Below are 27,469 nucleotides of genomic sequence, written 5' to 3'. Positions count from 1 at the left end.
GTGGGGGGCGGCCCGCACCTACCTGAGCGCGGTGTCAGGGCCCGGCTCCCGCAGCCAACACCATCCCGGGGCTAGCCCGGGGCAGGGGCGGCGGCGCAGCTCCTCCTCCTCCCTCAGCCGCCCGCCCGCCGCGCCGGAAGTAGGCGGGGGTGCGGGCGGGGCCTGCGGGCGCCCCCTCCCTTCCACCGGCCACAGGGGCTCTGCCTGCTCCCGCCGTCGTCTCGCGAGAGTTGGGGCTGCGCGAGCGCCGTTCGTCGGCCGGCGCCATTTTGGGCGCTGTGCCCGTACTCTTTTAACCCATTGGTGCGCCGAATTAGTGTAAGCTGAAATCTGTGTGAAATATTAAGAGTACATTTAATAGTGGAAAGTAAATGACTAGGATATGCTGAGTCTAGGCTAAATTTCACCACTTGAATACACTTCAAATACCAACACCACCATATATAACTGTAATTTTTCCATCCTGTAGCATGCAATGAAAAAGGGAACCAAAACTAAGCAAATAGTGAGGCATCCAGGTTAGAAGGTTTTATAAAGCAAATATGCAGACCAGACACAAAGAATCTGCTATTCGGCAGATAGCAATTGAAATACCAATTCCTAAGCATTAACGGGAACAATATTGCTTCCTTTCTGAAAAAAATAAGTAAGCACCAGGATTTAGCTTAATTAAATCCATTTAATCCAACATAGAACTGCATCTCAAAGACTTCAGCTTGTCCCACCTCTTTCATGACCATTTTGTACAAGATTGGATTGGCTGAGAAGTGGTTCTCCAGTTTTAATTCCTACTTATTGTGTCCTTGGATGAAAAGACTGTAACTGAAAGATGAAGAAAGAAAGCAGGTGCTTGGGCAAGCCTGCTCTCCACTCTCTGGCTTCAGGGAAGAAGGCAAGAGAGAATATAAAAGCTTCCGTGTGCTAATGATGGCAAGACACAATGAGCATCCAAAGTGTGTTGAGATCACAGTTCTGTGATCCCATAACACCTGCTGGAGCATACAGGGCAAACTAAGGTTGCAAAGTCAGCAACAGTGCTGACAGCTCCTTGCTTTTATGTGTTTGCCTCACAACATCAACATTCTGGAAAGAGAAATTTGAATGCTCAAGATACTGATGTCTGTCAGCTGCTTTTGCTGATTTTTCTCTCCCAAGAAGCACAACCCATTGCCAGAATCCATTGAGGTTTAACAAGGTCCAAGTGCAAGGTATAGCGTGTGGGTTGAGGCAATCTCAGATATGACTACAGACTGGGAGAAGAACTGCTTGAGAACAGCCCTGTGCAGAAGGAGTTGTGGGTCCTGATGGATGAAAAGCTGGACGTGAGCCGGCAGTGTGTTCTTGCAGCTTGGAAGGCCAACAGTATCCTGGACTGCATCAACAGAGGGGTGGCAGCAGGGCAAGGAAGGGGATTGTCCCCCTCTACTCTGCCCCATCTGGAGTACTGTGTCCAGCTTTTCACCCCAGCACACTTTCTGAGGGTGTCCTGGTCCCTCTGGGTGGCAACCGTTCCTTCAATTCTGTCAAGTGCACCACTCAGCTTAGTTTCATCAGCAAACTTGCTGAAGATACACTCAATCCTACTGTCTAGGTCATTGATAAAGATGTTAAAGAGCACTGGTCGCAGGATGGATGAACCCTTGAGGGACATCACTCATGATGGGCCTCCACCCAGACACAGAGCTATTGACAACAGCCCTCTGGCTACAACCATCCAACCAATTCCTTACCCATCTAATAGTCCAGCCTTCAAATCCATCTATCTCCAACTTAGAGATAAGAATGTGGTGCAAGATCATGTCAAAGGTCTCGCACAAGTCCAGGTAGATGACATCAGTTGTCCTTTTGTCCATCAATGCCAAAGGGAGGGTGGCTTTCTATTTTATCTTTATTTTATCAGTAGCTGTCCTCCCTTTTTCTACTGTACAGCTGTTCAGTTAATGTCTGGTGGCTGTGACCTGTGCTATGATTAATAAAATAGTTTCATGAGCCAACTCATAAAGGAGCTGTCAACAGACTGCTGCCTCCACTAGCAGCTAATTAAAGGCAAGCCAGTATTGTCCAGCACAGTCTCTAATGGTGACAGATCTCCTTGCACCTTCTATCAATTCCTTTTATTAGTGACCTTGCACCTTCTGCCAATTCCTGTTATTTGTGAAAAGCAAAACTCAGCATCAAAACCTTCCCAGTGAGTATCCCACATCAGGTACTACATTGCCTATTTGAGCAATCAAAGATAGCTATTTTCAGAGGTGCTGAAGAGATGAGAGTTGCAAATCGCTCAGCAGCTAAGGAAATAATTACAGTTTATTAAGCAATTTCATGGCATTGGAGCTATATTTATATATTTGTATCAAGTATTACTTCAAAACACTAATAACTAGCTGAAAACTGTTAACGGTTAGAACACACTGATGCACATTTCATATTCCCATCACAGTTTCTTTAGCCTGGAAAGTATTTCATGTTCCACACAGCAAAAGTTTGAGCAGTTCCAGACATCATCTCGTGTGTCAAATAAAATCAAGACTTTGTCTCTTTTGCATTTCAGATTTACCCAACCATTTGCCGTTGCCCAGCAGTGGCTGTTCTCAAAGCTAAAGAGATGAAACAAACATCCTACATTTAAACTATCCCACCATGTAAAAGTATTTATGGTTTCTTATGTCCTTTATGGCCTGTTTTTAAGCTTTTATTTAATACATGCTTCTCTCTGTTGGAAGAAAGCAGAGAAGTCTGTTTTTTATTAAAAGTATCAGTTCCTTCCTTAATGGGCAATTGTGTGGGTTCTCGTATGAGGTCAGGAATAAACAAAACTAGCCACTATCCTAAAACTCTCCTGTGACTTTCCTAAATGCAGCTTTTCTGTGCTCTTTCGCTAGCTCTACATCCAAATGCATTCCATCTACTTACTGGAAAGTACAGTCACAGTTCCTGCTGCAGGTACACATCAAAGATCAGTCATCAGTCCTGGAGCAGCAGCAGGTTCAGGCAGAGCTCGGGATGTGATCTGTGTTTTACTGGCATTTTCCCAGCATTGGTGATACTCAATGTATTGGACAATGCTAACAAAACTGAAACCAAGTTATCTTGGGGGGGCAAACGAAAATCAGACTTACGGTTCTCAAGGGTTTTATCTTGAAAATTACATTTTAGCATGACTGCAGTATGATTACTTCTTGGCATAAAACTGATATTTTATCTACTTTAACACTATTTATCTTCCTGTTTGTCTACCTCTTACAAGACGTCCCCATTAACTGTGGAACTTCAATTCTTTCCCCACCCACACAACAGACAGAGTACAGGTAGCAAGTTTGTTTTGATGTCAGACAACAGATGAGAAGGAACAGGAGAATGCAGTGCCTTGCTGGTTTAACTTTACTTTTTTAGCACACACACCCACCAATGTTGGCCTTCTGACATTCCTGATAATAGCTTTCAGGAGTCAGCTTGTTTTCTAAAGAGGAACGTGGCCTCTGTGGATCTTTAGGATCCCCTTAGGAGACTTGTACACACAGTTGCAATAAAGCAATATCAGTTCTGCTCAAAAGACAAAGGCAGCTAAACCAGTTAAACCAAAATTACCTTTTGAGAAGGAAAAAAAAAGAGGCAAAGAGGGAAGCATTACTCATTCTACTGAATAGTCCAGTGAAAGAGCCAGCCCTGGAGACTTGTGATCCTTGAGGCACGAGTTGTGAACAGGCAAAAACAAACAAACAAAAATTTGCAAATAACATGACACTCAAGCTTTTGCTATTGCTGCACTTTGAATGAACGTTTGTGAAATAGTGTCTGTTGATTCAGACAGCAAAATGTTGCTGTGCTCCTTCAGCTCAGTGACATGAAGTGAGAAAGGAGATAGGGTATACACTACCCTCTCATTTAATGGGCAAATCCAAACCTTAATAGGCTGCCTCTTACTAGTTGCGCAGAAACTCAAAGCCAATAAGCAAAAAAAGGAGAAGCAAGAAAGAGAAGCAAGGATCTTCACTCACAGAAATCTGCTAGGCAAAGCATGAACTGGCTTTCCTAAAAGAGAAGCAAAATCAGACCAACTCCACTCTCTTTTCCAACATCTGCGGCGCTTGCTCTGGGGAAAGGGAAGGTAACAAAGAAAACAATGGCACGTAAGAAGACAACAATGTCTCATGTATAAGTAAGAAATCTAGCCCCAGTCTGTGCACTGGTCATCTCAACAGGCAGAGCTCTCCTGTGCATGGCCATCAGTCTCATCTCACACTGGCCACCTGCTGCTCAACTGCTAATGGACTTGTTGGGCCAATCCTCCTGGTGCATCTGCTTGAATGTGGTCCAAGAAGACAAGGTCCAGCAAGAAGGACGCAGCAATTCCTCACAGGTTAATGTTAATAATGAATTAGCATCAGTCCCATCTCTAAAATACCTCCAAGGAAGTACACCAGCTGCTGTCCATCTCAAACTTGAGGCAAAATCAAGACTCAACCAGAGAGAAATTTACTACAGTTTAATGGGTCTTTCTCAGAAGTGGAAAATGAAAGTCCTTTTTGCAAGACCAGGGAACTTTCCAGGGTCAGAAGAGCTTTGATTCAGCATGTCTCAACCTCCATGCACTGACCCTGTCTGAGAAATGGGGTATGAGAGCAGGAGACAGTTTAGAAGGAAGCTTGCACTGAAAACAAATAGCTCCTCTATTTTTTTCCCATTTCTTTGTTAGAAAACGAAGATAAACCCATTCAGCTTACCTTTTGAGTTCCCTAAAAAGTTTGCAATCTCCTGAGGGATGTTGGTTCTGTGTTTGTACTCAGAAGCACTCAGCAAGCCAGGAGAACTGAGATGACACACACTGAGACCACACAAGAGAAAGAGATTAAACCTTGTCAGGCTGCATGTCTTTATACAGAGGCAGGTTGAGGACATATCTTGTTTGATCAATTCTTTTTAGCTAAGATGTCTGATTTAAAGTATGAAGTTAAAAGCAACGTGATATTACACAATCTGCAGTGTTTAAAGAGTGAAGGAAACCATTGAACGTACAGGATCGATATCTTCTGGTGTGGCAGGAAATGTACTCATTGCCAGTCTTTGCTTTCCACCACTTTGTTTGCTTCTTTGGGTTTAACCCCTGCTGCCTTTCTCGTCACCCTTTCTCAGACAAAAGTATTGCACTTCTATACTGAAATCATTACTGACTGACCTCTCACACCTGTAAGTGGCTTTGGAGCCTCAGAAAGATGACATTATGTGACAGTAACCATAGCAATGGTGCTTGTGCCACTGTAGCTGCTAATTCAGGGTCACGTAGCTGAGAAAAAGTAAATATCTCTGATCTGTGATGCAAGATACACGAGGTCGTTGCCATGTGCAGTGCTTTGCCTCCTGCACACTTCAACTTGAGTCTGCTGTGAACCATTTGGAAAAAAGCAGATTGCTATAATTTGATTGTGGTGGTTATGATGGCAATTTCAGACCATTTTTCCACATGCAGCTTTAATGAGGTCCTCTTAAAAGGGAATCTTAGGAATACTTGCAATACTGTCTAATAGGTAACCAGCTGTTATGGGTACACCACTGCAGACAGTTTTTGAGCAGACCATTCTGGGAGCACCACACCAAGCAATAAGGAAAACAGCACTGTGGGTTATGTCTCATGCAGCTAAGATTTGATGTATATTTTATAACAAACAGCAATGCAAATCTCTGATGAAGATCAGTGTACGTGTTGGCCTGTTACTGCCTATCAGTGACCTGGAGTTTAGCTGCTGCTTCCTCTGGGTACTGCTAATACCAGGGAACCAAACAGCACAGTGATGCTCTGAATCACATTACAAGGCCAGACACTGCCTGCAGGTAGAGTAGAAATGAAAGCTGAAAAATTCACGCTGGTTTTTGTTTCAGAGGTTTGAGATTCTTGCCTTGATCAGCCCTAATCTTGACCTTTTTAGTGTCATTTATATATATGTGTGTGTATATATGTACATACATACATATATATATGTATATATGTATGAACTGTGCAATCTCCTCTTTAAGTCTCCTGAGATGTAGTCCAACTGCAGGACTTCATGTCCATGGGACAGTGGTGGTCACGGCCCCCAGTGGTAGCCTGGACTTTGGAGCCAAGGTTAAACTATATAGAAGCCAGCACAAGACCATGACAGGGTGTTCAATTTCCAGCTTTTGGCTTTCACAATGATTAACCCAGAAGCCTTTTTCCTCCTGGTTTGTTATTGGCAGGATTTGCCCACCTGTAAAATTGGCATGGACTGAAAGTTCCTTCCCTCCAATGCCTTGTAGACCTCTGTTTTGCTATCTACAGTGATCCCTTGCTAAGACAACACTTGAAGCAGCTTCACATCGACTCAGATACATCCTTCCAGAAAAGAGACCACAGAGTAAACTAGAAACAAGGAATAACGTGGAAAAGCGTCCAGTCTATGGTGCTGGGTCTGAAGATATTGGGACATTCATCTGAGTAAAGGAGTGACAGTGCATGGTGAACCACGTGTCAGCTGCCCTTTCTTGGCTGCCACAGGGCAGTAAGGAGCCTCCATTCTGAAAAGAACACAGAAATCAAACTGATTTTTTAATGAGAAAGAAGAAGCGACCCCAGCCTCTTCTACAGACACTCTGATGGAGTATGAGTGCAGAAAGAATCAGGGGATGTGGGCTGCTGGGGGGACTTCTCCAGGGGCAGAGAAAGGGGGTTGGGATGTGGCTACAGAGGTAACACCTTAAGTGAGACATCTGGAGTGCAAGGGAAACAAGAAGAAAATCATCACTAATTCACATGGTAGCCTGGAGTCCCAAGAGCCTTCAGCAGCTATCTATCCTTCAGCCTGTCCTTCTAGTCCAAAAAAGCTGAAGTTTTGCATCAGAATGAGTAATCCACCAACCACTCACACATGTGCAGAAGTCACCTGCAGACAGAAGTGAAGGTTATTTTTCAAAGCACTCTTTTTGTCAAAGCAAATTAAAAGCAATCAGATCTCAATGAACGCCACCTCCTCTGAGAGCAGTGCAGTAACATCACAACATGATTCCTGATGGTTCCCAGTATAATTTCTGATATACAGGAATTAGTATTAGTGTGAATTATGAACAGCACTGAATGGGGGGAGAAATTACAATATCAAGAGTGCTGGTATCCAGTACATTAGAAAACAGGGATTTAGTAGTGATGAAAATTAAAACAGTGGCTTGAGCTATCATTATTAACTCATGCTGAAGTTTGATATCAAGGACTAAAGAAAGAGCTTTCCATCGCTTTCAGGAACAAAAAAAAAAACCTGAACTAAGTCACATCCAGCCAGAGCAGAAGAAGTTACAAGAAGCTGTGCCATTTGTCTGCTGATTTTTAAGTCAGTCACCTTAACAAATCAGGATCAGAAAGAAGAGAAACATCCACGCTGTACGTCAGTAAGATAAGGGCAGCTGGAGCATTTTGCAGGGATGGAGAGCTGGGGGAACTTGCACTACTTCAAAACCTTTCGTAATAGTCACAGAGTGCCCTTGATGTAAGAGGGCATTGGGCCCCTGGCCCTAAGCGTTCAGGGATTTTACAGAGGGCTGGGAAAGCTTTGTCCCTATCATAGTCCCTGTTTGCCATCTTCTGCCCTCTCCAGCATGTTCCCTCGCTCTGCAGTTGGCTCTGGCATGGAGCTGCTCCACAAAGTCACCTAACAGAAAGACATTCCCATGTTGTGAAATCTCTCTTCCTGGAAACATCCAGGACTCACCTGGGCATGTCCCTACACAGCTTGCTCTGACTCCAGAGTTGGGTTGGATGCTCTTTGGGTTCCCCCTGAGCTCAATAAGCCAAGGCCTTGTGTCCTCAGGGGGGAAAAAAAAGGGTTTCACTTTGGCCATTCCCCATGAAAAAATACCCTAAAAGTCTGTACAGCTGTACACATTACTATTATTTTGCTTTAATTTCAACAGAAACCCACCTTCTGGCAGAGTCCTTTCTGTCACAGCAACCTTTCAGTCACCCTTTCTTGTAACAGTATCAGATGAATCAGCAAATTGCTACAGCTGTGCATAATTCTCTAGGGTATGTCAAGCCCTGGAAGCCAGCAGCTGTGAGATCTCTTCTGCTCGGTGTAGTGCTACAAATCAGTTCTGAAGCTGCAGATTACTGAAGGAAGTATTTGCACCACCAACGGTGCATGGAGTCTCTGGGCAATGTGAACCTGGGATCTGATGGGAGAGTTGCGGGACAGAAGAAGTTTATAAGGTGATCCAGAGATGAAACTCAGCTGTTGACTTTCCTAATATGCAGAAAATCTCATCTGTGTGTTTTGGATCCCCTTGCTGTGGTTAGGGGAGTCTTCTTGCCCTGGTGACACCACTTGTGGCCTACACACCCGCACATAGCCACCAGCTCCCCTCCCCTGCTGACTGGTCTCCAAAGAAGCATCTGGGCTCGAAGCAATACAAACTGAATGAGATTCAGTACTGCTCATCCATCCTTTTTCTCCTCTCCCTTCAGGGTGCTTTCCTTCCCCAGCACTCCTCACTTGTCCTAACCTTGTGGTTGATAATTAAATCATATAGGGATCTACTGAGAGCTCCTGGGATGGCCAAGCCCAGAGCCTTTCCCACTCAGGACTGGGATGCTTTAGGCTTCAGATTTCCCATGTTTGGTGCTACGCATTCTGGACCAGCAGGCAAGGACATCCCCAGCTACCGCAGCATCCATTCATCCCAAAGGTGAGCCCTAGGGGAGGTGTCAGGGTGCACCCTCAGGTGGCATCAGCACATGGGTGAGGTTATGCTGACTTCAGATGCCCAACATCCACATTGGTATCCTCCCCAGATAATTCTAAAGGGATGGTACTATAGCAAAACATGGTGAAAATATGATAGCAGATTGTCAGTTTAAGGTATTTATTTTCTTTTTCATGTTAAATAGCATGTAAAAATAAATTATCTATACAAATAAATATATGTGATACGTTGTGTAATAAATAGCGAGTACAGAAAATAGATCTCCTTAAAAACAGTGTTTTGAAAACCAGCAAAACAAAGATATACAATAAATAAGCTCATCCTCATTGAGCAGTACCTTTCAAGAAGTGCATTTCTTTCTATCTCCCTTAAATATTTATAAATACATGGTACAAAAAAAACCCCACAAAACCCACAGTCATTTAAAGGACTTAGAAAATTGCTCCCTGAGCTCACATCAATAAGACAAAAGCTTAAATAGGAGAATACAGCCCAGCTTCCATAAAGCAGTGTGAGAGCACCCAGTGCTCCCGGGCGGACGCAGGGCAGTGGGGCTAAGTGCAATCCTCGCGCTGGGCTGCGCACCGCAGGTCGTTCAGTACTTGGAAGATGTGGAGGATGGCTGAGGCCTCCAGGCAGCCGGCGGTCTCCTGCAATGGGAGAAGGGGAGGTGAGCATCAGGGGTGGAGCACAAACAGGACCTGGGGGTATAGTGGGTCTTTGGCCTCTCCCTGCTGGGCACTGCGGGTTGCAAGGGCTCCCCTGCATTGCTTGGGGTTGGGAAGTCAAGTTGCTTTATACGGGTGGTCAAAACTCTAGCCATGGTTGGAGGTGCTGAGGAATGCCTTTTTGGCTGCTTCTTAACGGAGGGATGCAAAAAAGGCTCTGGCTTGCCCTTGATTTGCACACTCTGAAGTGGAATTTAGAGCTTTTGAATACAAAGTGATGAGCTGTCTGCTAAGGGGACCCTGGAACCACACCAGCCTTCTTGCCCAGCATCCTGACTTACCTTCTTCTTGGCTGTCTTCAGCTTCTGCAGCCAGTGCCTCAGTTTCCCAGAGGGCTGATGTGAAGGTGCCTCGAGGGCCAACTGCAAGGAGAGCGACTGTAAGGACCAGTGATGCCCACAGTGCCACCACCAACACCGGTGCTGCCACCAACACCATTGCCACCGAGCTGGGGCTGGAGGGCTGGGGGGACACTCACGCAGTCTCGCAGGTCCTCCTGGACTTGGGTAAGGAAGGCCAGGGGCTGTTGGCACGTCTCTGCCAGTCTCTGGGTTGTGGGGTTTGTGAGCACGGTGATGGTGAGGTCCAGCTCAGCCTCCACCAGGGTGATTCGGTCAGGTACCTGCAGACGAGAGCACTGTGGTTACAGATCTGAAGCTGCCTCAGGGTACAGAATAGGGTCCTGCCTGGAGAAGGGGTTCCCCTTCCATAGTATCGTCCTTACCGACAGCTCAGCTATGTCCCACTTCCGATGGAAGAGTCTGGTGTTGCATTTTCTGTTTGTTAACAGCATGATGTCTTCCTGGAGGTGAAACATGGGAGAGTGGGGACAGATTAAAAAGCTGCTCTTGGATTTGGGGCTATGTTGCACAACCCGCTTCACCCTCAAGAAGTGTGAAACCAGCACAAAATTCACCATAGCCAAACCCTGTTGGTATGGGTAGGATGCTAGCATGATCCAAGGGCAGGTAAGTGCTGCCGCTCACTGTGCTGGGGACTGCCTGGAAGACATCCAGCTTGTCCCCAAACACCCCAGAAAACACCCATCGTGTCCCAAAACACCCCAGAAAATATCCATCTTGCTGCTCAGGGCCTGAAATTCAGCTGCCCCTCTGCCTCGCTCCCCGCCAGCCGATGCCCACCAGCCCAGGGTTCGTTGCCCTTGATACTCACAAACTGCTCCTTCATCCTCCACACTGCCTTCAACTCCAAAGGTGCAGGGAACTGGTACTTGGAGAGGCTGCAGCTCTTCTTCGGGGTGACCTGGGGGAAGGCACCCACCAGGAGGGACCCCAGGGTCCCCACCAAAATAATTGTGACCCCGTAGCATACCATTCTTGACGCGAAATTAAATAAGTATAAGAAGAAATAGAATCAGGTGAGATGGAGGTGATTCTCAAGTCGCTCCTGCTGCTCTGCCCCATCTCCCTGGCTTTTAAGCAGTGGGGAGGATTGCACTTTCAGCTTGACAGGAAAATCCACAGCACAGCAGCTCTGCGACAGGAAAGTGAAAGCAGTGAACAGGAAACCCCACGGCTACAGGTGCGGCCACAGGTGAGGGCGCTGTGGGGATATGGCAACCGGGATGGGGCTTGGAACATGGTGGGACCCCGCAGCACTTTGCCTGGCTTTTCCTCCCTGTTCAGCATTCATGGAAAATGCAAATACAGCATCTTCACAGCACTGCCTTGGCAGCTGTAAAAACACACCCGCACTACAAGAAACCTGCCCTTTCCCTAAGGTAACCTGAGCCATGGAACTATAACTGTGCTTTGAATGTCATGCACTAATCAATCATGAAGTATAGCAAAGTGTACCCATGTGTGTAAAGAGCAGCTATGCAGTAGTGTAGCACTGAGTAAGGCAGCCACAGCACTGCATCCAAAATCTGCTGTTTCCTCAAGGTAACCTGAGCTGTGAAACTACATCTGCATTTTGTTTTGCGCATTAATCAGTCATTAAATATAGAAAAATATAACCCTGCGTGTATAAAAAGCAGGGACAGCTGGAGCAGGTTATCATGGAAATGTTTGAGTTGGAAGGGACCTTTAAAGCTCATCTGGTCCAACTCCCTTGCAATGAACAGGGATACCTACAGCTGATCAGGTGCTCAGTGCATTGTCCTTGAATGTCTCCAGGAATGGGGCATCCACCACCTCCCTGGCCAGTCTGTTCCAGTGCTTCACTGCCCTAAGCAGGCACTCCAGGACCGTGTCTTGTTTTGTCTGTCACCAAGGGTAGAGACCCCACAAACTGAGCAGCCTGTGCCAGCTCATGACTGTCCCCCCAGTAAGACTTCACCGTGCTCAGATGTGTTTTGACTTCTATTCATTGCCTCCTGTCCCTTCACCAGGCACCATGGAGCCTGTGGGACTGGACAACCAGGACAAATAGTGGTGCAGCTCAGCCAGCAGCAGTGCTCACTTTGCTCAGACCGGATGGAGTTAGAGCTTGGAGCAGAGCCAGGGCAGCCAGATGCAGATGTAAAGCCTGAAAGCACTGGAGACATAGGCTTTCTGCTCATGGCAAGTCATGGACAGCACTGCAGGACCAGGACCCACCAGGATCCCACCAGCACTGGACTGTGTGACTCCTTAATACAGCTAAGGTCAATAATGAAAAGCCTGAGCCTCAGCCAAGGCTTGGTTCTTCGTTAGCTTGTGTGCTCCAAGATTGGGAAGCTCCTCTTTCCTCTCTGTCCACTTAAAGAAACAAACACATTGAGAAAAATGCATTTTATTCAATGCAGCTTGCTCACTCTTGGTACAATGATGAAATATAAGCCAAAAGCAGTGTAAATAACTTCACAGAAGCTACCCAAGCAAGGCATAGAATATCCATAACAGAAAAATCCCATGAGGTGTCAAAGCTGGGCACAGCATCAATGATGCAGCTGGAGCACCATGCCCTCCTGGGGAGAAGGCAGAAGGGGCAACATGCTCATGGGCAATGCCAGCTCACCCTCCCCTTTGGTCCAGCTCTTGCAGTCCCATCTACACCATAATCCAGGGGATTTACCCCAAATCCTGCACCCACTGCTGCTGACTGCACTCAGAACAGCCATAGAGATGCTCTGGGGTGGCCCATTGGGTGTCATAGCAGCATCACGTTGCTGTGGGACTTGGCTCCTTTGGTTCGTCTCCTCTGTCACTGCAGCGTTTATTTCCCCATGCATTGTTTCTGGTTGTAAAAGCATAATGAGACGTCATTTCTTTACACAGGCAAGCAGGAAATCCCAGGGTGCCAAAGGTAAAGTGAAAGCAGAGCAGGGAAGCCAGAGCTGTAAGCACAGCACTGGAGCATGACACAATGCATGGTTCCATCGTGGGCACCGAGCTCTGAGCAGCTGTCTGGAAAACCCAGAGTCTTGCACAGGGAGCTGCAAGAGATGCTTTCACGTCGACAGGGTGTACCTCAACCCAGTCTGGCTGCATTTGGCACAGCTCCTTTGAACCACGCTTCTTTGGCTCTGCCACCACAGCAGCTGTCACCCACCACAGCAGGTCCCCTAAAGCCACCACAGGCTGGGGACATCACAGCCAGCCCAGCAGGGAGGCATAGGCAGTGAGGCAGCCCCTCTTCTCTTTCTGCTTACAAGAAAATGAGCAGCTATCTGGCCTCACTACATTAAGAAATTGTTAATTGCATTCCACATCTATTGACTGTGCTGTTAATACATTGAGTGCCACAAACAACTACAGGTCCCACAATGCTACAGAGTGGAAGCAAAGCACTGGGGAGGTTCGCTCTGCTTTTCATAGAATCATAGAATTACTCAGGTTGGAAAGGACCTCAAAGATCAAGTCCAACTGCAGCCTAACCATAGTACCCCAACTCTAACAACCATCTGCTAAATCATATCTCTGAGTACCACATCCAACACATCCAGGGATGGTGACTCAACCACCTCCCTGGGGAGCCCATTCCAGTGCTTAACCACCCTTTCTGCAAAGAAGTGTTTCCTAACGTCCAACCTAAACTTGCCTTGGTGCAACTTGAGGCCATTTTCCCTCATCTTGTCACCTGTCCCCAGTGCAAAGAGACCTACCCTGCTCTCACTGTAAACACCTTTCAGGTACTGGAAGAGAGTAATAAGGTCTCCCCTCAGCCTCCTCTTCCCCATACTAAACAACCCCATCTCCCTCACCCTCTCCTCATAGGGCTGATTTTCCAAGCCCTTTACTAGCCTTGTTGCCCTTCTCTGGACCTGCTCCAGTGCCTCCATTGCTGGACAGCTTTGTCCTTGATGCTATGAAGGCTGCTGCCCACAGTCAGATTAGTTTGCTGGGCAAGGATTGACTCTCCTAAGAGGTTTTTGAAAAGGGAAGTTGTTGTTCTTGTGGCTCTCAATGTCAGTGATCCTTCTGTTTTTAAATGGCATTTGTTGTGTTATCACTTTGTTTGTTTGAGGTCCCTGGAACAGCCTCAGGTAAGTTTAAAGCCCACAGAGGTTTGCTGGTTTGGTTTGGGAAACGTATTATTGCATGTCTGGGGAAGATAAGGTTTGGCAAGAGAAAGGTTCTGCTTCTTATTCTGTGACTCTGATGTTGGTTACCCCATGCTTGAAACGCCCCTTGGCACAACTCCAATGATGGGCTTTTCCAGAGCAAAAAAATCCCTGACATGCAGGAGATTCCCAGGTGTGGAAAGGAAAGCAAAACAGGCACAGCTGCACCAAGTAGTCACCTGTGCCAGGTGAGGACATCGCCCTGTGACTCACCAGGAGGCTGGCACAGGGAGCATTGGCCACCAGCCATACTGTGCAGTAAGAACGTACGGAGGAGCCAGGAGTTTCTTCCCCACTCGATTGGAGCTGGTTGTACAAAGACTTGGGGGGAAAAAAGTGAGGCAAGACAAAATAGTGCCCCAAACCCAACAGGGAGCCACTGCTCAGAAACCATCACTGCAGCCATCCCACCTGCTGGTGCCACTACCAGCACCCAGCCCAAGCCCATTGCAGTGATGCAATCCATGCTGTCACATCACCCCTGCATCATCCCTCAGAGGGTGATGTAAGGAGAGCTAATCAAACAAGCTGCTGTGAATATAAACCCGCCTTTTCTTGAAAGCTCTTGGGCCAGCAGGGACATGGCATCTCCAGCCTTCCTGGGTGTAACATAGGGGATAGCCTGGGCACGTTGCCTCAACTGTGGTACCCCACAGGAATGGGCTGGCCAGACCCTCCCCACAGTGCTTCCACAGGAGAAAAGTCCCATGGGACTGATAGAACAAAATCCCTTTTTGTGGGAAAGGGGACACCGATCCCTCCCACACTGCAGCTCTAGGGCAGCTTTCCTGCTTGGGGCTGGGATTACAGGAACTGCAGACTCCCCCATGGAACCTCAGTGCCACCAGAAAGCAAACAGGAGGTGGCCAGCACCTGCTGAGACCTGGCTTTGAATCACTTCACCTCCACATTTCAGGGAGTGGCACACAATTATCTTCGGTGCACAGAGCAGATAAAAAAACTGAGGCTGGATCCAAGGAGTGTGAAAACATTTCTCTGCAGGAGCAAGCCCAGGGAGGCTCAAGCTGCAAGAGCTCCATGCCAAGGAATTGCACAAGGACCAAAGCAGCCAGGCCAACCAAGCCTCTATTAGAAAAGCCAAACATAACTCCACTTTGGAACTTTTTTTATTGTTAAAGAAATTCAGCTGTTACAGGATTGGACGTGGGACACGAATCACAACCACCCTGGTCCCTCCAACAGGAGGGTGCTGGGCAGACTGGGAGCATGGCACAGACACGGCCCTGCATTAAGCCCATGTCTGCTTACAAAGATTAAGGCTCTGATCACTGAAATCGCCACCGATCTCCCCAAGGAAGAGTAGGGTGTTAGAAGTCCTGCTTCTCCCAGCAGCAGGTCAGGAGGAGGTTTGCCTCACGCTTCCTTGTGCCCCAGGATGCAGACGTGCCTCACCCAGAACTCCAGCGGGGTGTCACGTGAGGGAGCTCCCATCGTCTCCAGCAGCCTGCAAGAAGCAGAGCAAGGGTCCTCCACCTCCATCCAGCCACGTGGCACCACGTGTGGGGAGAACACCACAACCAGGGATGAGATTCTTCCTCTAAAGCACTCCAAAGCTTGGATTACCAATTGGCAGGAACCCTTTCACAAAGCAATGCACCCCCCTCCTTCCCCTCAACCCCACTCTTGGTTCACCCTATAAGAGGACATCTTCCATGCCCTACTCATTTTCATAAAAGCCTCTTTTTTTCTTTTTCTTAATTACCTCTTTTCCATCCCTGGGAGGAGGGTTTTTGCAGCCTCGGGGTCGTTCTTCATGAAGACTTGGTATGGGGAGGCAGACTCTAAGTAACCGACCACCCCAGCAACAGTCATGGGAATTTTATCATAGATGTTGGTGATCCTAGGAAGGCAATGGGGAAGAAAGGAGCACTGGCACATTAAATATAGGCAGTGGAACAAGGGCAACTGCAGAGAGAGATAGTGATGAATAAAACTCGTGACATTAACCATGGTCCAAGAGAGGGAAGCATCTCGTTATGGCAGCTGATGGGTCGGGAGCGGTGTTCTCACCCACTCATGGTCATGCACCAAGGAGCTCCTGCTCACCTCTTCTTGTCTGGAAATGGCAAAGCCTCAAAGATCTCCTTGTAGTCTTCCAGGACATGTTTTATTCTACTGTGAGAGTATTTTAAGAGCTGGTCCCAGGCCTGTAACGACAACAGATAAACGCAACAGAAACACAACCGTGTTGAGCTCTCCATTTCCACAGAGCTTGATCCTAGGCCTGAGGCATATACACTTCTATGACACCCCTGCTCCCCTCTCCCCACAGCAGCCCCTCAACTCCTCCCCCCATCGCTTCTCCCCCCAGCACCCACCCACCACTCTGTCTCCCCCTGCCCAGCACAGGTGAGCCCCAGGCTCAGTGCCCTCCCTCACCTCCCGGAAGATTTGGGTCAGCTTTTCAGAGCAGTCCCTGTAGTGCAGGCTCATGTCAATGGTGTAGGTGCTGATGGCCACGCAGCCGCCCGGCCGCAGCACACGCTTCACCTCGTTCATGAACTTCCCAATATCAAACCAGTGCGCGGCCGTGAACGAGGCCAGGAGATCAACCGAGCCATCCTCAAAGGGCAGCTCCTCCGCTGGGCACACCCTGCAGATGGGGGGGGAGGAATAACAGCGTGTAATGCTGGAAATTGTGGAGCTAGGCATGAAGCTGAAGGGCACCACAAGGAGCTGGGTTTTGCCTGCAGCACTCACAGGTAGGAGATGTTGGGAGGAGAGGGGGCAGCCTTGGCCTCCTGGATCTGCGCCTGGCTGATGTCGGTGCCCACCACCTTTGCAAAGCGGTCTGCCAGGAAGGCCGTGCCTTGCCCCGATCCGCAGCCCACATCCACAGCCAGCTGGGTGCAGCTGGGAGCCTGCAGGGACATGGGGCACATCTCAGCAGCAGCATCCCAACTCCCAGCCCTGCTTACAGCTGGGTGCAGGCTCCTGGACCCCACCCCAAGCAAAGGGGTAAGGATATAAACACAGCACAGCTGTGCCCCACTCACCTTCTCCTGCAGGTAGGCGAGGATGATGTCCTTCAGCTCCTTGCCGGGGGCAAAGCGGTACTTCAGGTAGACGGCCGCGTGCTGCGTGCCCTCAAACATCTGCGTGGCCATGCTGGGAGCACAGGGCCTGTCCTGTCGGTACAGCGGTGCTCAGCCTGCAATCTGTCAGGCAAGGAGGAAGTTCAGTTTTTGCTGGCAAAAGGTCAGACTTTCATCACTGTTTACAACCTGTCTCACTGCACCATCTACCACAGCATATCGCAGCCTGACATCACTCCTCTAAAAGAATCACAGCGAGAATCCCACTGCCACATCCCCAGCCAGACAACCTGTTCCTACCATCTTCATCTGCATCTCCCATGACAGCATTCAGAACTGCCTTCTGCTTCCAAAGAAGAGAGGAAGGGGAGGGTTCCTGGAACTACTCTGCAGCACTGGGAAGTGAGTGTTGAGTCAGATAGCAGCACACAGCAAAGGGAACAGATTTAAACTGCTCAGCAGTGACACAATGCACTCTTCACAGCACAGCCATAAAGTTACACATGGACATTTGGTAACTGAAACAAAGAGAGATCTTTGCTACATCAGTCCTCCACATCAGAAAAGGACTATGATGATCATTCACAGCAAGAGTTGGACAGAATGCCAAATTCTTAAAACCAAAGTGCTCTGCCTGAACATTTTGATGCTACTCCTACTTTAAGGCAGTTCATTCTTCTAAGAAGTTTCATTCTTATTAGAACTGTGGCCAAAACCAAAGTTCTGCTGACAAGATCAATACCCTTTAGGCCTCACCACCACTAGAACAGTAATGTTTATCCTTTAGCCATACAAATTAATTGAACAAAATAAAGGTAAGAAGCTTGTAAAAGGTCAGTATTCGGTCTTTACGTGAGCTAGTCTGAACAGTACACTGGACAAGTATGGTGCAGCAGTTTCCAAGACATGAAACGGATGCTCATGCAACATCAGCTTTCCATCAGTGAGATACTCACAGTGTAAATGGTCAAGTGAAGGAACCACTGAGATGAAGCTGAGCACAACACAATATGACAAGACTAGAAACAAGACTTTTATGTCAGCTCCAGCTCTTCATGTCTCGTTGCTTCTTTCTTTCTAAGCATGCCATGAAATCAGCGGGCCAACAGCAGTTGCTTTGCTGATTTTGTTTGTTCCAGACACAAAGAAATCAGGTGGGAGAAAAAGCTTCCCTGGCCTGTCAGTCTGCTTGGCATATCTGCAAAAACAGCCTGACTGCTCTTCAGGTTTGTGAGAAAGGTGGGGGATTTGTAACAAACCACATCAGCACCAAAGTACCAGCAAAGGGAAGAGGAGAAATCAAACAACCGCTGTGACACTCGGGTATTCAAGGTTGGGGGCTGGAATTAGATGAGCTTTAAGATCCCTTCCAACCTAAGCCATTCTGTGATGAGAACATAACAGATAACTGAGTAATGAGGTTTAGAAGAGAGGGGAAACGTGTTTCATGACAGTACCCAACAGTAAACTCCCTGATAAGATACACAAGAAGGTCAGATGTTCTGAGGCTGACAGGTATGTGTCTTACATTTCAGATCCGGACTGAAAACAGTAAAATCTGGAGCAAACATAAATGCCAGTTGCCCAGCTGAAACTGACTCAGTTGTGGTTTTTTTTCCCCTCTCACACCATCCCAGAGAAATAAAAGAATAAGCAGATAAAACAGGCTGCTTTTCTACAAAGAAAGGCAACAGCTGGTTTTAACGAAAGAAGAAAAAACAAGGGAAAGGGGGGGGGTGGGGGAGAGAGTCAGGAAAATGGTGACACAGCCTCCTAAAAGCAAAACAACAGCAACACGAACAGAAAAGAAAAACCTGCGAACTGCAGGCAGCCCCTTAAAGGTGCCACGTCCAAACGAAACCAGCGTCAGTAGACATTTAAGCACCTCGCTGCCTTCGCAGACCTGCGTCCTAGAAAGCTGCGGCACCCGGGAGAAGGCGAGCACTGCAGGGAGGGGACGAGCCCCACCGCTGCACCCCCTTCCGCTGACGGAGCCCAGGGAGGGGGGAGGTCCGCAGCACGCAGCGGACAGGGGCTGTATGAGCTCCCTGCAGGCCCTCACTACCGGGCCTCTCGTTCCTCAGCCAGGCAGACCCAGCCGGAGCCCCGAGGCCTGGCAGGCCTGAGCCACACCGGGAGACGCGGGCGGGACTGAATCCAGACCAGGAGGCGTGGGGGGCGGCCCGCACCTACCTGAGCGCGGTGTCAGGGCCCGGCTCCCGCAGCCAACACCATCCCGGGGCTAGCCCGGGGCAGGGGCGGCGGCGCAGCTCCTCCTCCTCCCTCAGCCGCCCGCCCGCCGCGCCGGAAGTAGGCGGGGATGCGGGCGGGGCCTGCGGGCGCCCCCTCCCCTCCACCGGCCACAGGGGCTCTGCCTGCTCCCGCCGTAGTCTCGCGAGAGTTGGGGCTGCGCGAGCGCCGGTCGTCGGCCGGCGCCATTTTGGGCGCTGTGCCCGTACTCTTTTAACCCATTGGTGCGCCGAATTAGTGTAAGCTGAAATCTGTGTGAAATATTAAGAGTACATTTAATAGTGGAAAGTAAATGACTAGGATATGCTGAGTCTAGGCTAAATTTCACCACTTGAATACACTTCAAATACCAACACCACCATATATAACTGTAATTTTTCCATCCTGTAGCATGCAATGAAAAAGGGAACCAAAACTAAGCAAATAGTGAGGCATCCAGGTTAGAAGGTTTTATAAAGCAAGTATGCAGATCAGACACAAAGAATCTGCTATTTGGCAGATAGCAACTGAAATACCAATTCCTAAGCATTAACGGGAACAATATTGCTTCCTTTCTGAAAAAAATAAGTAAGCACCAGGATTTAGCTTAATTAAATCCATTTAATCCAACATAGAACTGCATCTCAAAGACTTCAGCTCTTTCATGACCATTTTGTACAAGATTGGATTGGCTGAGAAGTGGTTCTCCAGTTTTAATTCCTACTTATTGTGTCCTTGAATGAAAAGACTGTAACTGAAAGATGAAGAAAGAAAGCAGGTGCTTGGGCAAGCCTGCTCTCCACTCTCTGGCTTCAGGGAAGAAGGCAAGAGAGAATATAAAAGCTTCCGTGTGCTAATGATGGCAAGACACAATGAGCATCCAAAGTGTGTTGAGATCACAGTTCTGTGATCCCATAACACCTGCTGGAGCATACAGGGCAAACTAAGGTTGCAAAGTCAGCAACAGTGCTGACAGCTCCTTGCTTTTATGTGTTTGCCTCACAACATCAACATTCTGGAAAGAGAAATTTGAATGCTCAAGATACTGATGTCTGTCAGCTGCTTTTGCTGATTTTTCTCTCCCAAGAAACACAACCCATTGCCAGAATCCATTGAGGTTTAACAAGGTCCAAGTGCAAGGTATAGCGTGTGGGTTGAGGCAATCTCAGATATGACTACAGACTGGGAGAAGAACTGCTTGAGAACAGCCCTGTGCAGAAGGAGTTGTGGGTCCTGATGGATGAAAAGCTGGACGTGAGCCGGCAGTGTGTTCTTGCAGCTTGGAAGGCCAACAGTATCCTGGACTGCATCAACAGAGGGGTGGCAGCAGGGCAAGGAAGGGGATTGTCCCCCTCTACTCTGCCCCATCTGGAGTACTGTGTCCAGCTTTTCACCCCAGCACACTTTCTGAGGGTGTCCTGGTCCCTCTGGGTGGCAACCGTTCCTTCAATTCTGTCAAGTGCACCACTCAGCTTAGTTTCATCAGCAAACTTGCTGAAGATACACTCAATCCTACTGTCTAGGTCATTGATAAAGATGTTAAAGAGCACTGGTCACAGGATGGATGAACCCTTGAGAGACATCACTCATGATGGGCCTCCACCCGGACACAGAGCCATTGACAACAGCCCTCTGGCTACAACCATCCAACCAATTCCTTACCCATCTAATCGTCCAGCCTTCAAATCCATCTATCTCCAACTTAGAGATAAGAATGTGGTGCAAGATCATGTCAAAGGTCTCGCACAAGTCCAGGTAGATGACATCAGTTGTCCTTTTGTCCATCAATGCCAAAGGGAGGGTGGCTTTCTATTTTATCTTTATTTTATCAGTAGCTGTCCTCCCTTTTTCTACTGTACAGCTGTTCAGTTAATGTCTGGTGGCTGTGACCTGTGCTAGGATTAATAAAATAGTTTTATGAGCCAACTCATAAAGGAGCTGTCAACAGACTGCTGCCTCCACTAGCAGCTAATTAAAAGCAAGCCAGTATTGTCCAGCACAGTCTCTAATGGTGACAGATCTCCTTGCACCTTCTATCAATTCCTTTTATTAGTGACCTTGCACCTTCTGCCAATTCCTGTTATTTGTGAAGAGCAAAACTCAGCATCAAAACCTTCCCAGTGAGTATCCCACATCAGGTACTACATTGCCTATTTGAGCAATCAAAGATAGCTATTTTCAGAGGTGCTGAAGAGATGAGAGTTGCAAATCGCTCAGCAGCTAAGGAAATAATTACAGTTTATTAAGCAATTTCATGGCATTGGAGCTATATTTATATATTTGTATCAAGTATTACTTCAGAACACTAATAGCTAGCTGAAAACTGTTAACGGTTAGAACACATTTCATATTCCCATCACAGTTTCTTTAACCTGGAAAGTATTTCATGTTCCACACAGCAAAAGTTTGAGCAGTTCCAGATATCATCTCGTGTGTCAAATAAAATCAAGACTTTGTCTCTTTTGCATTTCAGATTTACCCAACCATTTGCCGTTGCCCAGCAGTGACTGTTCCCAAAGCTAAAGAGATGAAACAAACATCTTACACTTAAACTATCCCACCATGTAAAAGTATTTATGGTTTCTTATGTCCTTTATGGCCTGTTTTTAAGCTTTTATTTAATACATGCTTCTCTCTGTTGGAAGAAAGCAGAGAAGTCTGTTTTTTATTAAAAGTATCAGTTCCTTCCTTAATGGGCAATTGTGTGGGTTCTCGTATGAGGTCAGGAATAAACAAAACTAGCCACTATTCTAAAACTCTCCTGTGACTTTCCTAAATGCAGCTTTTCTGTGCTCTTTCGCTAGCTCTACATCCAAATGCATTCCATCTACTTACTGGAAAGTACAGTCACAGTTCCTGCTGCAGGTACACATCAAAGATCAGTCATCAGTCCTGGAGCAGCAGCAGGTTCAGGCAGAGCTCGGGACGTGATCTGTGTTTTACTGGCATTTTCTCAGCATTGGTGATACTCAATGTATTGGACAATGCTAACAAAACTGAAACCAAGTTATCTTGGGGGGGGGCAAACGAAAATCAGACTTACGGTTCTCAAGGGTTTTATCTTGAAAATTACATTTTAGCATGACTGCAGTATGATTACTTCTTGGCATAAAACTGATATTTTATCTACTTTAACGCTATTTATCTTCCTGTTTGTCTACCTCTTACAAGACGTCCCCATTAACTGTGGAACTTCAATTCTTTCCCCACCCACACAACAGACAGAGTACAGGTAGCAAGTTTGTTTTGATGTCAGACAACAGATGAGAAGGAACAGGAGAATGCAGTGCCTTGCTGGTTTAACTTTACTTTTTTAGCACACACACCCACCAATGTTGGCCTTCTGACATTCCTGATAATAGCTTTCAGGAGTCAGCTTGTTTTCTAAAGAGGAACGTGGCCTCTGTGGATCTTTAGGATCCCCTTAGGAGACTTGTACACACAGTTGCAATAAAGCAATATCAGTTCTGCTCAAAAGACAAAGGCAGCTAAACCAGTTAAACCAAAATTACCTTTTGAGAAGGAAAAAAAAAGAGGCAAAGAGGGAAGCATTACTCATTCTACTGAATAGTCCAGTGAAAGAGCCAGCCCTGGAGACTTGTGATCCTTGAGGCACGAGTTGTGAACAGGCAAAAACAAACAAACAAAAATTTGCAAATAACATGACACTCAAGCTTTTGCTATTGCTGCACTTTGAATGAACGTTTGTGAAATAGTGTCTGTTGATTCAGACAGCAAAATGTTGCTGTGCTCCTTCAGCTCAGTGACATGAAGTGAGAAAGGAGATAGGGTATACACTACCCTCTCATTTAATGGGCAAATCCAAACCTTAATAGGCTGCCTCTTACTAGTTGCGCAGAAACTCAAAGCCAATAAGCAAAAAAAGGAGAAGCAAGAAAGAGAAGCAAGGATCTTCACTCACAGAAATCTGCTAGGCAAAGCATGAACTGGCTTTCCTGAAAGAGAAGCAAAATCAGACCAACTCCACTCTCTTTTCCAACATCTGCGGTGCTTGCTCTGGGGAAAGGGAAGGTAACAAAGAAAACAATGGCACGTAAGAAGACAACAATGTCTCATGTATAAGTAAGAAATCTAGCCCCAGTCTGTGCACTGGTCATCTCAACAGGCAGAGCTCTCCTGTGCATGGCCATCAGTCTCATCTCACACTGGCCACCTGCTGCTCAACTGCTAATGGACTTGTTGGGCCAATCCTCCTGGTGCATCTGCTTGAATGTGGTCCAAGAAGACAAGGTCCAGCAAGAAGGACGCAGCAATTCCTCACAGGTTAATGTTAATAATGAATTAGCATCAGTCCCATCTCTAAAATACCTCCAAGGAAGTACACCAGCTGCTGTCCATCTCAAACTTGAGGCAAAATCAAGACTCAACCAGAGAGAAATTTACTACAGTTTAATGGGTCTTTCTCAGAAGTGGAAAATGAAAGTCCTTTTTGCAAGACCAGGGAACTTTCCAGGGTCAGAAGAGCTTTGATTCAGCATGTCTCAACCTCCATGCACTGACCCTGTCTGAGAAATGGGGTATGAGAGCAGGAGACAGTTTAGAAGGAAGCTTGCACTGAAAACAAATAGCTCCTCTATTTTTTTCCCATTTCTTTGTTAGAAAACGAAGATAAACCCATTCAGCTTACCTTTTGAGTTCCCTAAAAAGTTTGCAATCTCCTGAGGGATGTTGGTTCTGTGTTTGTACTCAGAAGCACTCAGCAAGCCAGGAGAACTGAGATGACACACACTGAGACCACACAAGAGAAAGAGATTAAACCTTGTCAGGCTGCATGTCTTTATACAGAGGCAGGTTGAGGACATATCTTGTTTGATCAATTCTTTTTAGCTAAGATGTCTGATTTAAAGTATGAAGTTAAAAGCAACGTGATATTACACAATCTGCAGTGTTTAAAGAGTGAAGGAAACCATTGAACGTACAGGATCGATATCTTCTGGTGTGGCAGGAAATGTACTCATTGCCAGTCTTTGCTTTCCACCACTTTGTTTGCTTCTTTGGGTTTAACCCCTGCTGCCTTTCTCGTCACCCTTTCTCAGACAAAAGTATTGCACTTCTATACTGAAATCATTACTGACTGACCTCTCACACCTGTAAGTGGCTTTGGAGCCTCAGAAAGATGACATTATGTGACAGTAACCATAGCAATGGTGCTTGTGCCACTGTAGCTGCTAATTCAGGGTCACGTAGCTGAGAAAAAGTAAATATCTCTGATCTGTGATGCAAGATACACGAGGTCGTTGCCATGTGCAGTGCTTTGCCTCCTGCACACTTCAACTTGAGTCTGCTGTGAACCATTTGGAAAAAAGCAGATTGCTATAATTTGATTGTGGTGGTTATGATGGCAATTTCAGACCATTTTTCCACATGCAGCTTTAATGAGGTCCTCTTAAAAGGGAATCTTAGGAATACTTGCAATACTGTCTAATAGGTAACCGGCTGTTATGGGTACACCACTGCAGACAGTTTTTGAGCAGACCATTCTGGGAGCACCACACCAAGCAATAAGGAAAACAGCACTGTGGGTTATGTCTCATGCAGCTAAGATTTGATGTATATTTTATAACAAACAGCAATGCAAACCTCTGATTAAGATCAGTGTACATGTTGGCCTGTTACTGCCTATCAGTGACCTGGAGTTTAGCTGCTGCTTCCTCTGGGTACTGCTAATACCAGGGAACCAAACAGCACAGTGATGCTCTGAATCACATTACAAGGCCAGACACTGCCTGCAGGTGGAGTAGAAATGAAAGCTGAAAAATTCACGCTGGTTTTTGTTTCAGAGGTTTGAGATTCTTGCCTTGATCAGCCCTAATCTTGACCTTTTTAGTGTCATTTATATATATGTGTGTGTATATATGTACATACATACATATATATATGTATATACGTATGAACTGTGCAATCTCCTCTTTAAGTCTCCTGAGATGTAGTCCAACTGCAGGACTTCATGTCCATGGGACAGTGGTGGTCACGGCCCCCAGTGGTAGCCTGGACTTTGGAGCCAAGGTTAAACTATATAGAAGCCAGCACAAGACCATGACAGGGTGTTCAATTTCCAGCTTTTGGCTTTCACAATGATTAACCCAGAAGCCTTTTTCCTCCTGGTTTGTTATTGGTAGGATTTGCCCACCTGTAAAATTGGCATGGACTGAAAGTTCCTTCCCTCCAATGCCTGGTAGACCTCTGTTTTGCTATCTAAAGTGATCCCTTGCTAAGACAACACTTGAAGCAGCATCACATCGACTCAGATTCACCCTTCCAGACAAGAGACCACAGAGTAAACTAGAAACAAGGAATAACGTGGAAAAGCGTCCAGTCTATGGTGCTGGGTCTGAAGATATTGGGACATTCATCTGAGTAAAGGAGTGACAGTGCATGGTGAACCACGTGTCAGCTGCCCTTTCTTGGCTGCCACAGGGCAGTAAGGAGCCTCCATTCTGAAAAGAACACAGAAATCAAACTGATTTTTTAATGAGAAAGAAGAAGCGACCCCAGCCTCTTCTACAGACACTCTGATGGAGTATGAGTGCAGAAAGAATCAGGGGATGTGGGCTGCTGGGGGGACTTCTCCAGGGGCAGAGAAAGGGGGTTGGGATGTGGCTACAGAAGTAACACCTTAAGTGAGACATCTGGAGTGCAAAGGAAACAAGAAGAAAATCATCACTAATTCACATGGTAGCCTGGAGTCCCAAGAGCCTTCAGCAGCTATCTACCCTTCAGCCTGTCCTTCTAGTCCAAAAAAGCTGAAGTTTTGCATCAGAATGAGTAATCCACCAACCACTCACACATGTGCAGAAGTCACCTGCAGACAGAAGTGAAGGTTATTTTTCAAAGCACTCTTTTTGTCAAAGCAAATTAAAAGCAATCAGATCTCAATGAACACCACCTCCTCTGAGAGCAGTGCAGTAACATCACAACATGATTCCTGATGGTTCCCAGTATAATTTCTGATATACAGGAATTAGTATTAGTGTGAATTATGAACAGCACTGAATGGGGGGAGAAATTACAATATCAAGAGTGCTGGTATCCAGTACATTAGAAAACAGGGATTTAGTAGTGATGAAAATTAAAACAGTGGCTTGATCTATCATTATTAACTCATGCTGAAGTTTGATATCAAGGACTAAAGAAAGAGCTTTCCATCGCTTTCAGGAACAAAAAAAAAACCTGAACTAAGTCACATCCAGCCAGAGCAGAAGAAGTTACAAGAAGCTGTGCCATTTGTCTGCTGATTTTTAAGTCAGTCACCTTAACAAATCAGGATCAGAAAGAAGAGAAACATCCACGCTGTACGTCAGTAAGATAAGGGCAGCTGGCGCATTTTGCAGGGATGGAGAGCTGGGGGAACTTGCACTACTTCAAAACCTTTCGTAATAGTCACAGAGTGCCCTTGATGTAAGAGGGCATTGGGCGCCTGGCCCTAAGCGTTCAGGGATTTTACAGAGGGCTGGGAAAGCTTTGTCCCTATCATAGTCCCTGTTTGCCATCTTCTGCCCTCTCCAGCATGTTCCCTCGCTCTGCAGTTGGCTCTGGCATGGAGCTGCTCCACAAAGTCACCTAACAGAAAGACATTCCCATGTTGTGAAATCTCTCTTCCTGGAAACATCCAGGACTCACCTGGGCATGTCCCTACACAGCTTGCTCTGACTCCAGAGTTGGGTTGGATGCTCTTTGGGTTCCCCCTGAGCTCAATAAGCCAAGGCCTTGTGTCCTCAGGGGGGAAAAAAAAGGGTTTCACTTTGGCCATTCCCCATGAAAAAATACCCTAAAAGTCTGTACAGCTGTACACATTACTATTATTTTGCTTTAATTTCAACAGAAACCCACCTTCTGGCAGAGCCCTTTCTGTCACAGCAACCTTTCAGTCACCCTTTCTTGTAACAGTATCAGATGAATCAGCAAATTGCTACAGCTGTGCATAATTCTCTAGGGTATGTCAAGCCCTGGAAGCCAGCAGCTGTGAGATCTCTTCTGCTCGGTGTAGTGCTACAAATCAGTTCTGAAGCTGCAGATTACTGAAGGAAGTATTTGCACCACCAACGGTGCATGGAGTCTCTGGGCAATGTGAACCTGGGATCTGATGGGAGAGTTGCGGGACAGAAGAAGTTTATAAGGTGATCCAGAGATGAAACTCAGCTGTTGACTTTCCTAATATGCAGAAAATCTCATCTGTGTGTTTTGGATCCCCTTGCTGTGGTTAGGGGAGTCTTCTTGCC

General features: G+C 46.8%; 3 protein-coding genes across 7 annotated transcripts in view; all 3 read right to left on the bottom strand.

Moving 5' to 3' along the window:
* Positions 1 to 4,914, bottom strand: part of UBE2F (ubiquitin conjugating enzyme E2 F (putative)) — a 67,263-nt gene extending 62,349 nt beyond the window's left edge. For 4 of the 5 annotated variants that reach the window (NM_001006512.2, XM_040703383.2, XM_040703386.2 and 1 more), the window contains exon 1: positions 23 to 135. Coding sequence is in view for 1 of the 5 variants with exons in the window: in XM_046943547.1 (XP_046799503.1) it covers positions 4,725 to 4,899 (175 nt within the window). In the remaining 4 variants the exon portion in view is untranslated. Of the gene's footprint in view, positions 1 to 22; positions 136 to 4,724 lie in introns of those variants that run through there. The other variant, XM_046943547.1, reaches the window with a different exon arrangement.
* A 3,940-nt stretch (positions 4,915 to 8,854) lies between these two features.
* Positions 8,855 to 10,772, bottom strand: LOC112532795 (interferon lambda-3). Its single transcript, XM_040703743.1, has 5 exons — positions 10,611 to 10,772; positions 10,162 to 10,239; positions 9,916 to 10,059; positions 9,719 to 9,799; positions 8,855 to 9,359 (listed from the first exon to the last, which is right to left on the bottom strand). The coding sequence occupies exons 1-5, from the start codon at positions 10,770 to 10,772 to the stop codon at positions 9,264 to 9,266; spliced, it is 561 nt and encodes a 186-aa protein (XP_040559677.1). The 3' UTR covers positions 8,855 to 9,263.
* Positions 10,773 to 15,053: 4,281 nt separating this feature from the next.
* Positions 15,054 to 19,260, bottom strand: LOC107048987 (putative methyltransferase DDB_G0268948). Its single transcript, XM_001232693.7, has 7 exons — positions 19,194 to 19,260; positions 16,962 to 17,123; positions 16,666 to 16,826; positions 16,345 to 16,558; positions 16,012 to 16,112; positions 15,668 to 15,805; positions 15,054 to 15,409 (listed from the first exon to the last, which is right to left on the bottom strand). The coding sequence occupies exons 2-7, from the start codon at positions 17,070 to 17,072 to the stop codon at positions 15,319 to 15,321; spliced, it is 816 nt and encodes a 271-aa protein (XP_001232694.1). The 5' UTR covers positions 17,073 to 17,123; positions 19,194 to 19,260; the 3' UTR covers positions 15,054 to 15,318.
* Positions 19,261 to 27,469: the final 8,209 nt, after the last annotated feature.

Source organism: Gallus gallus, chromosome 7 (assembly GCF_016699485.2).
Source record: "Gallus gallus isolate bGalGal1 chromosome 7, bGalGal1.mat.broiler.GRCg7b, whole genome shotgun sequence".
Lineage (NCBI taxonomy): Eukaryota > Metazoa > Chordata > Aves > Galliformes > Phasianidae > Gallus > Gallus gallus.
Note: the sequence above shows the minus strand (reverse complement) of the source record. Positions and strands in the feature narration are given on the sequence as shown.

Coding starts and splice junctions, on each gene's coding strand:
- LOC112532795 (XM_040703743.1), bottom strand. CDS start 10,772: ATGGTATGCTACGGGGTCACAATTATTTTGGTGGGGACCCTGGGGTCC. Junction 10,240..10,610: donor GGAGGATGAAGGAGCAGTTT/GTGAGTATCAAG, acceptor TTTCACCTCCAG/GAAGACATCATGCTGTTAAC. Junction 9,360..9,718: donor TGAAGACAGCCAAGAAGAAG/GTAAGTCAGGAT, acceptor CTCCCATTGCAG/GAGACCGCCGGCTGCCTGGA.
- LOC107048987 (XM_001232693.7), bottom strand. CDS start 17,072: ATGGCCACGCAGATGTTTGAGGGCACGCAGCACGCGGCCGTCTACCTG. Junction 15,806..16,011: donor CCATTTCCAGACAAGAAGAG/GTGAGCAGGAGC, acceptor TTGCCTTCCTAG/GATCACCAACATCTATGATA. Junction 15,410..15,667: donor CTCCCAGGGATGGAAAAGAG/GTAATTAAGAAA, acceptor TGCTTCTTGCAG/GCTGCTGGAGACGATGGGAG.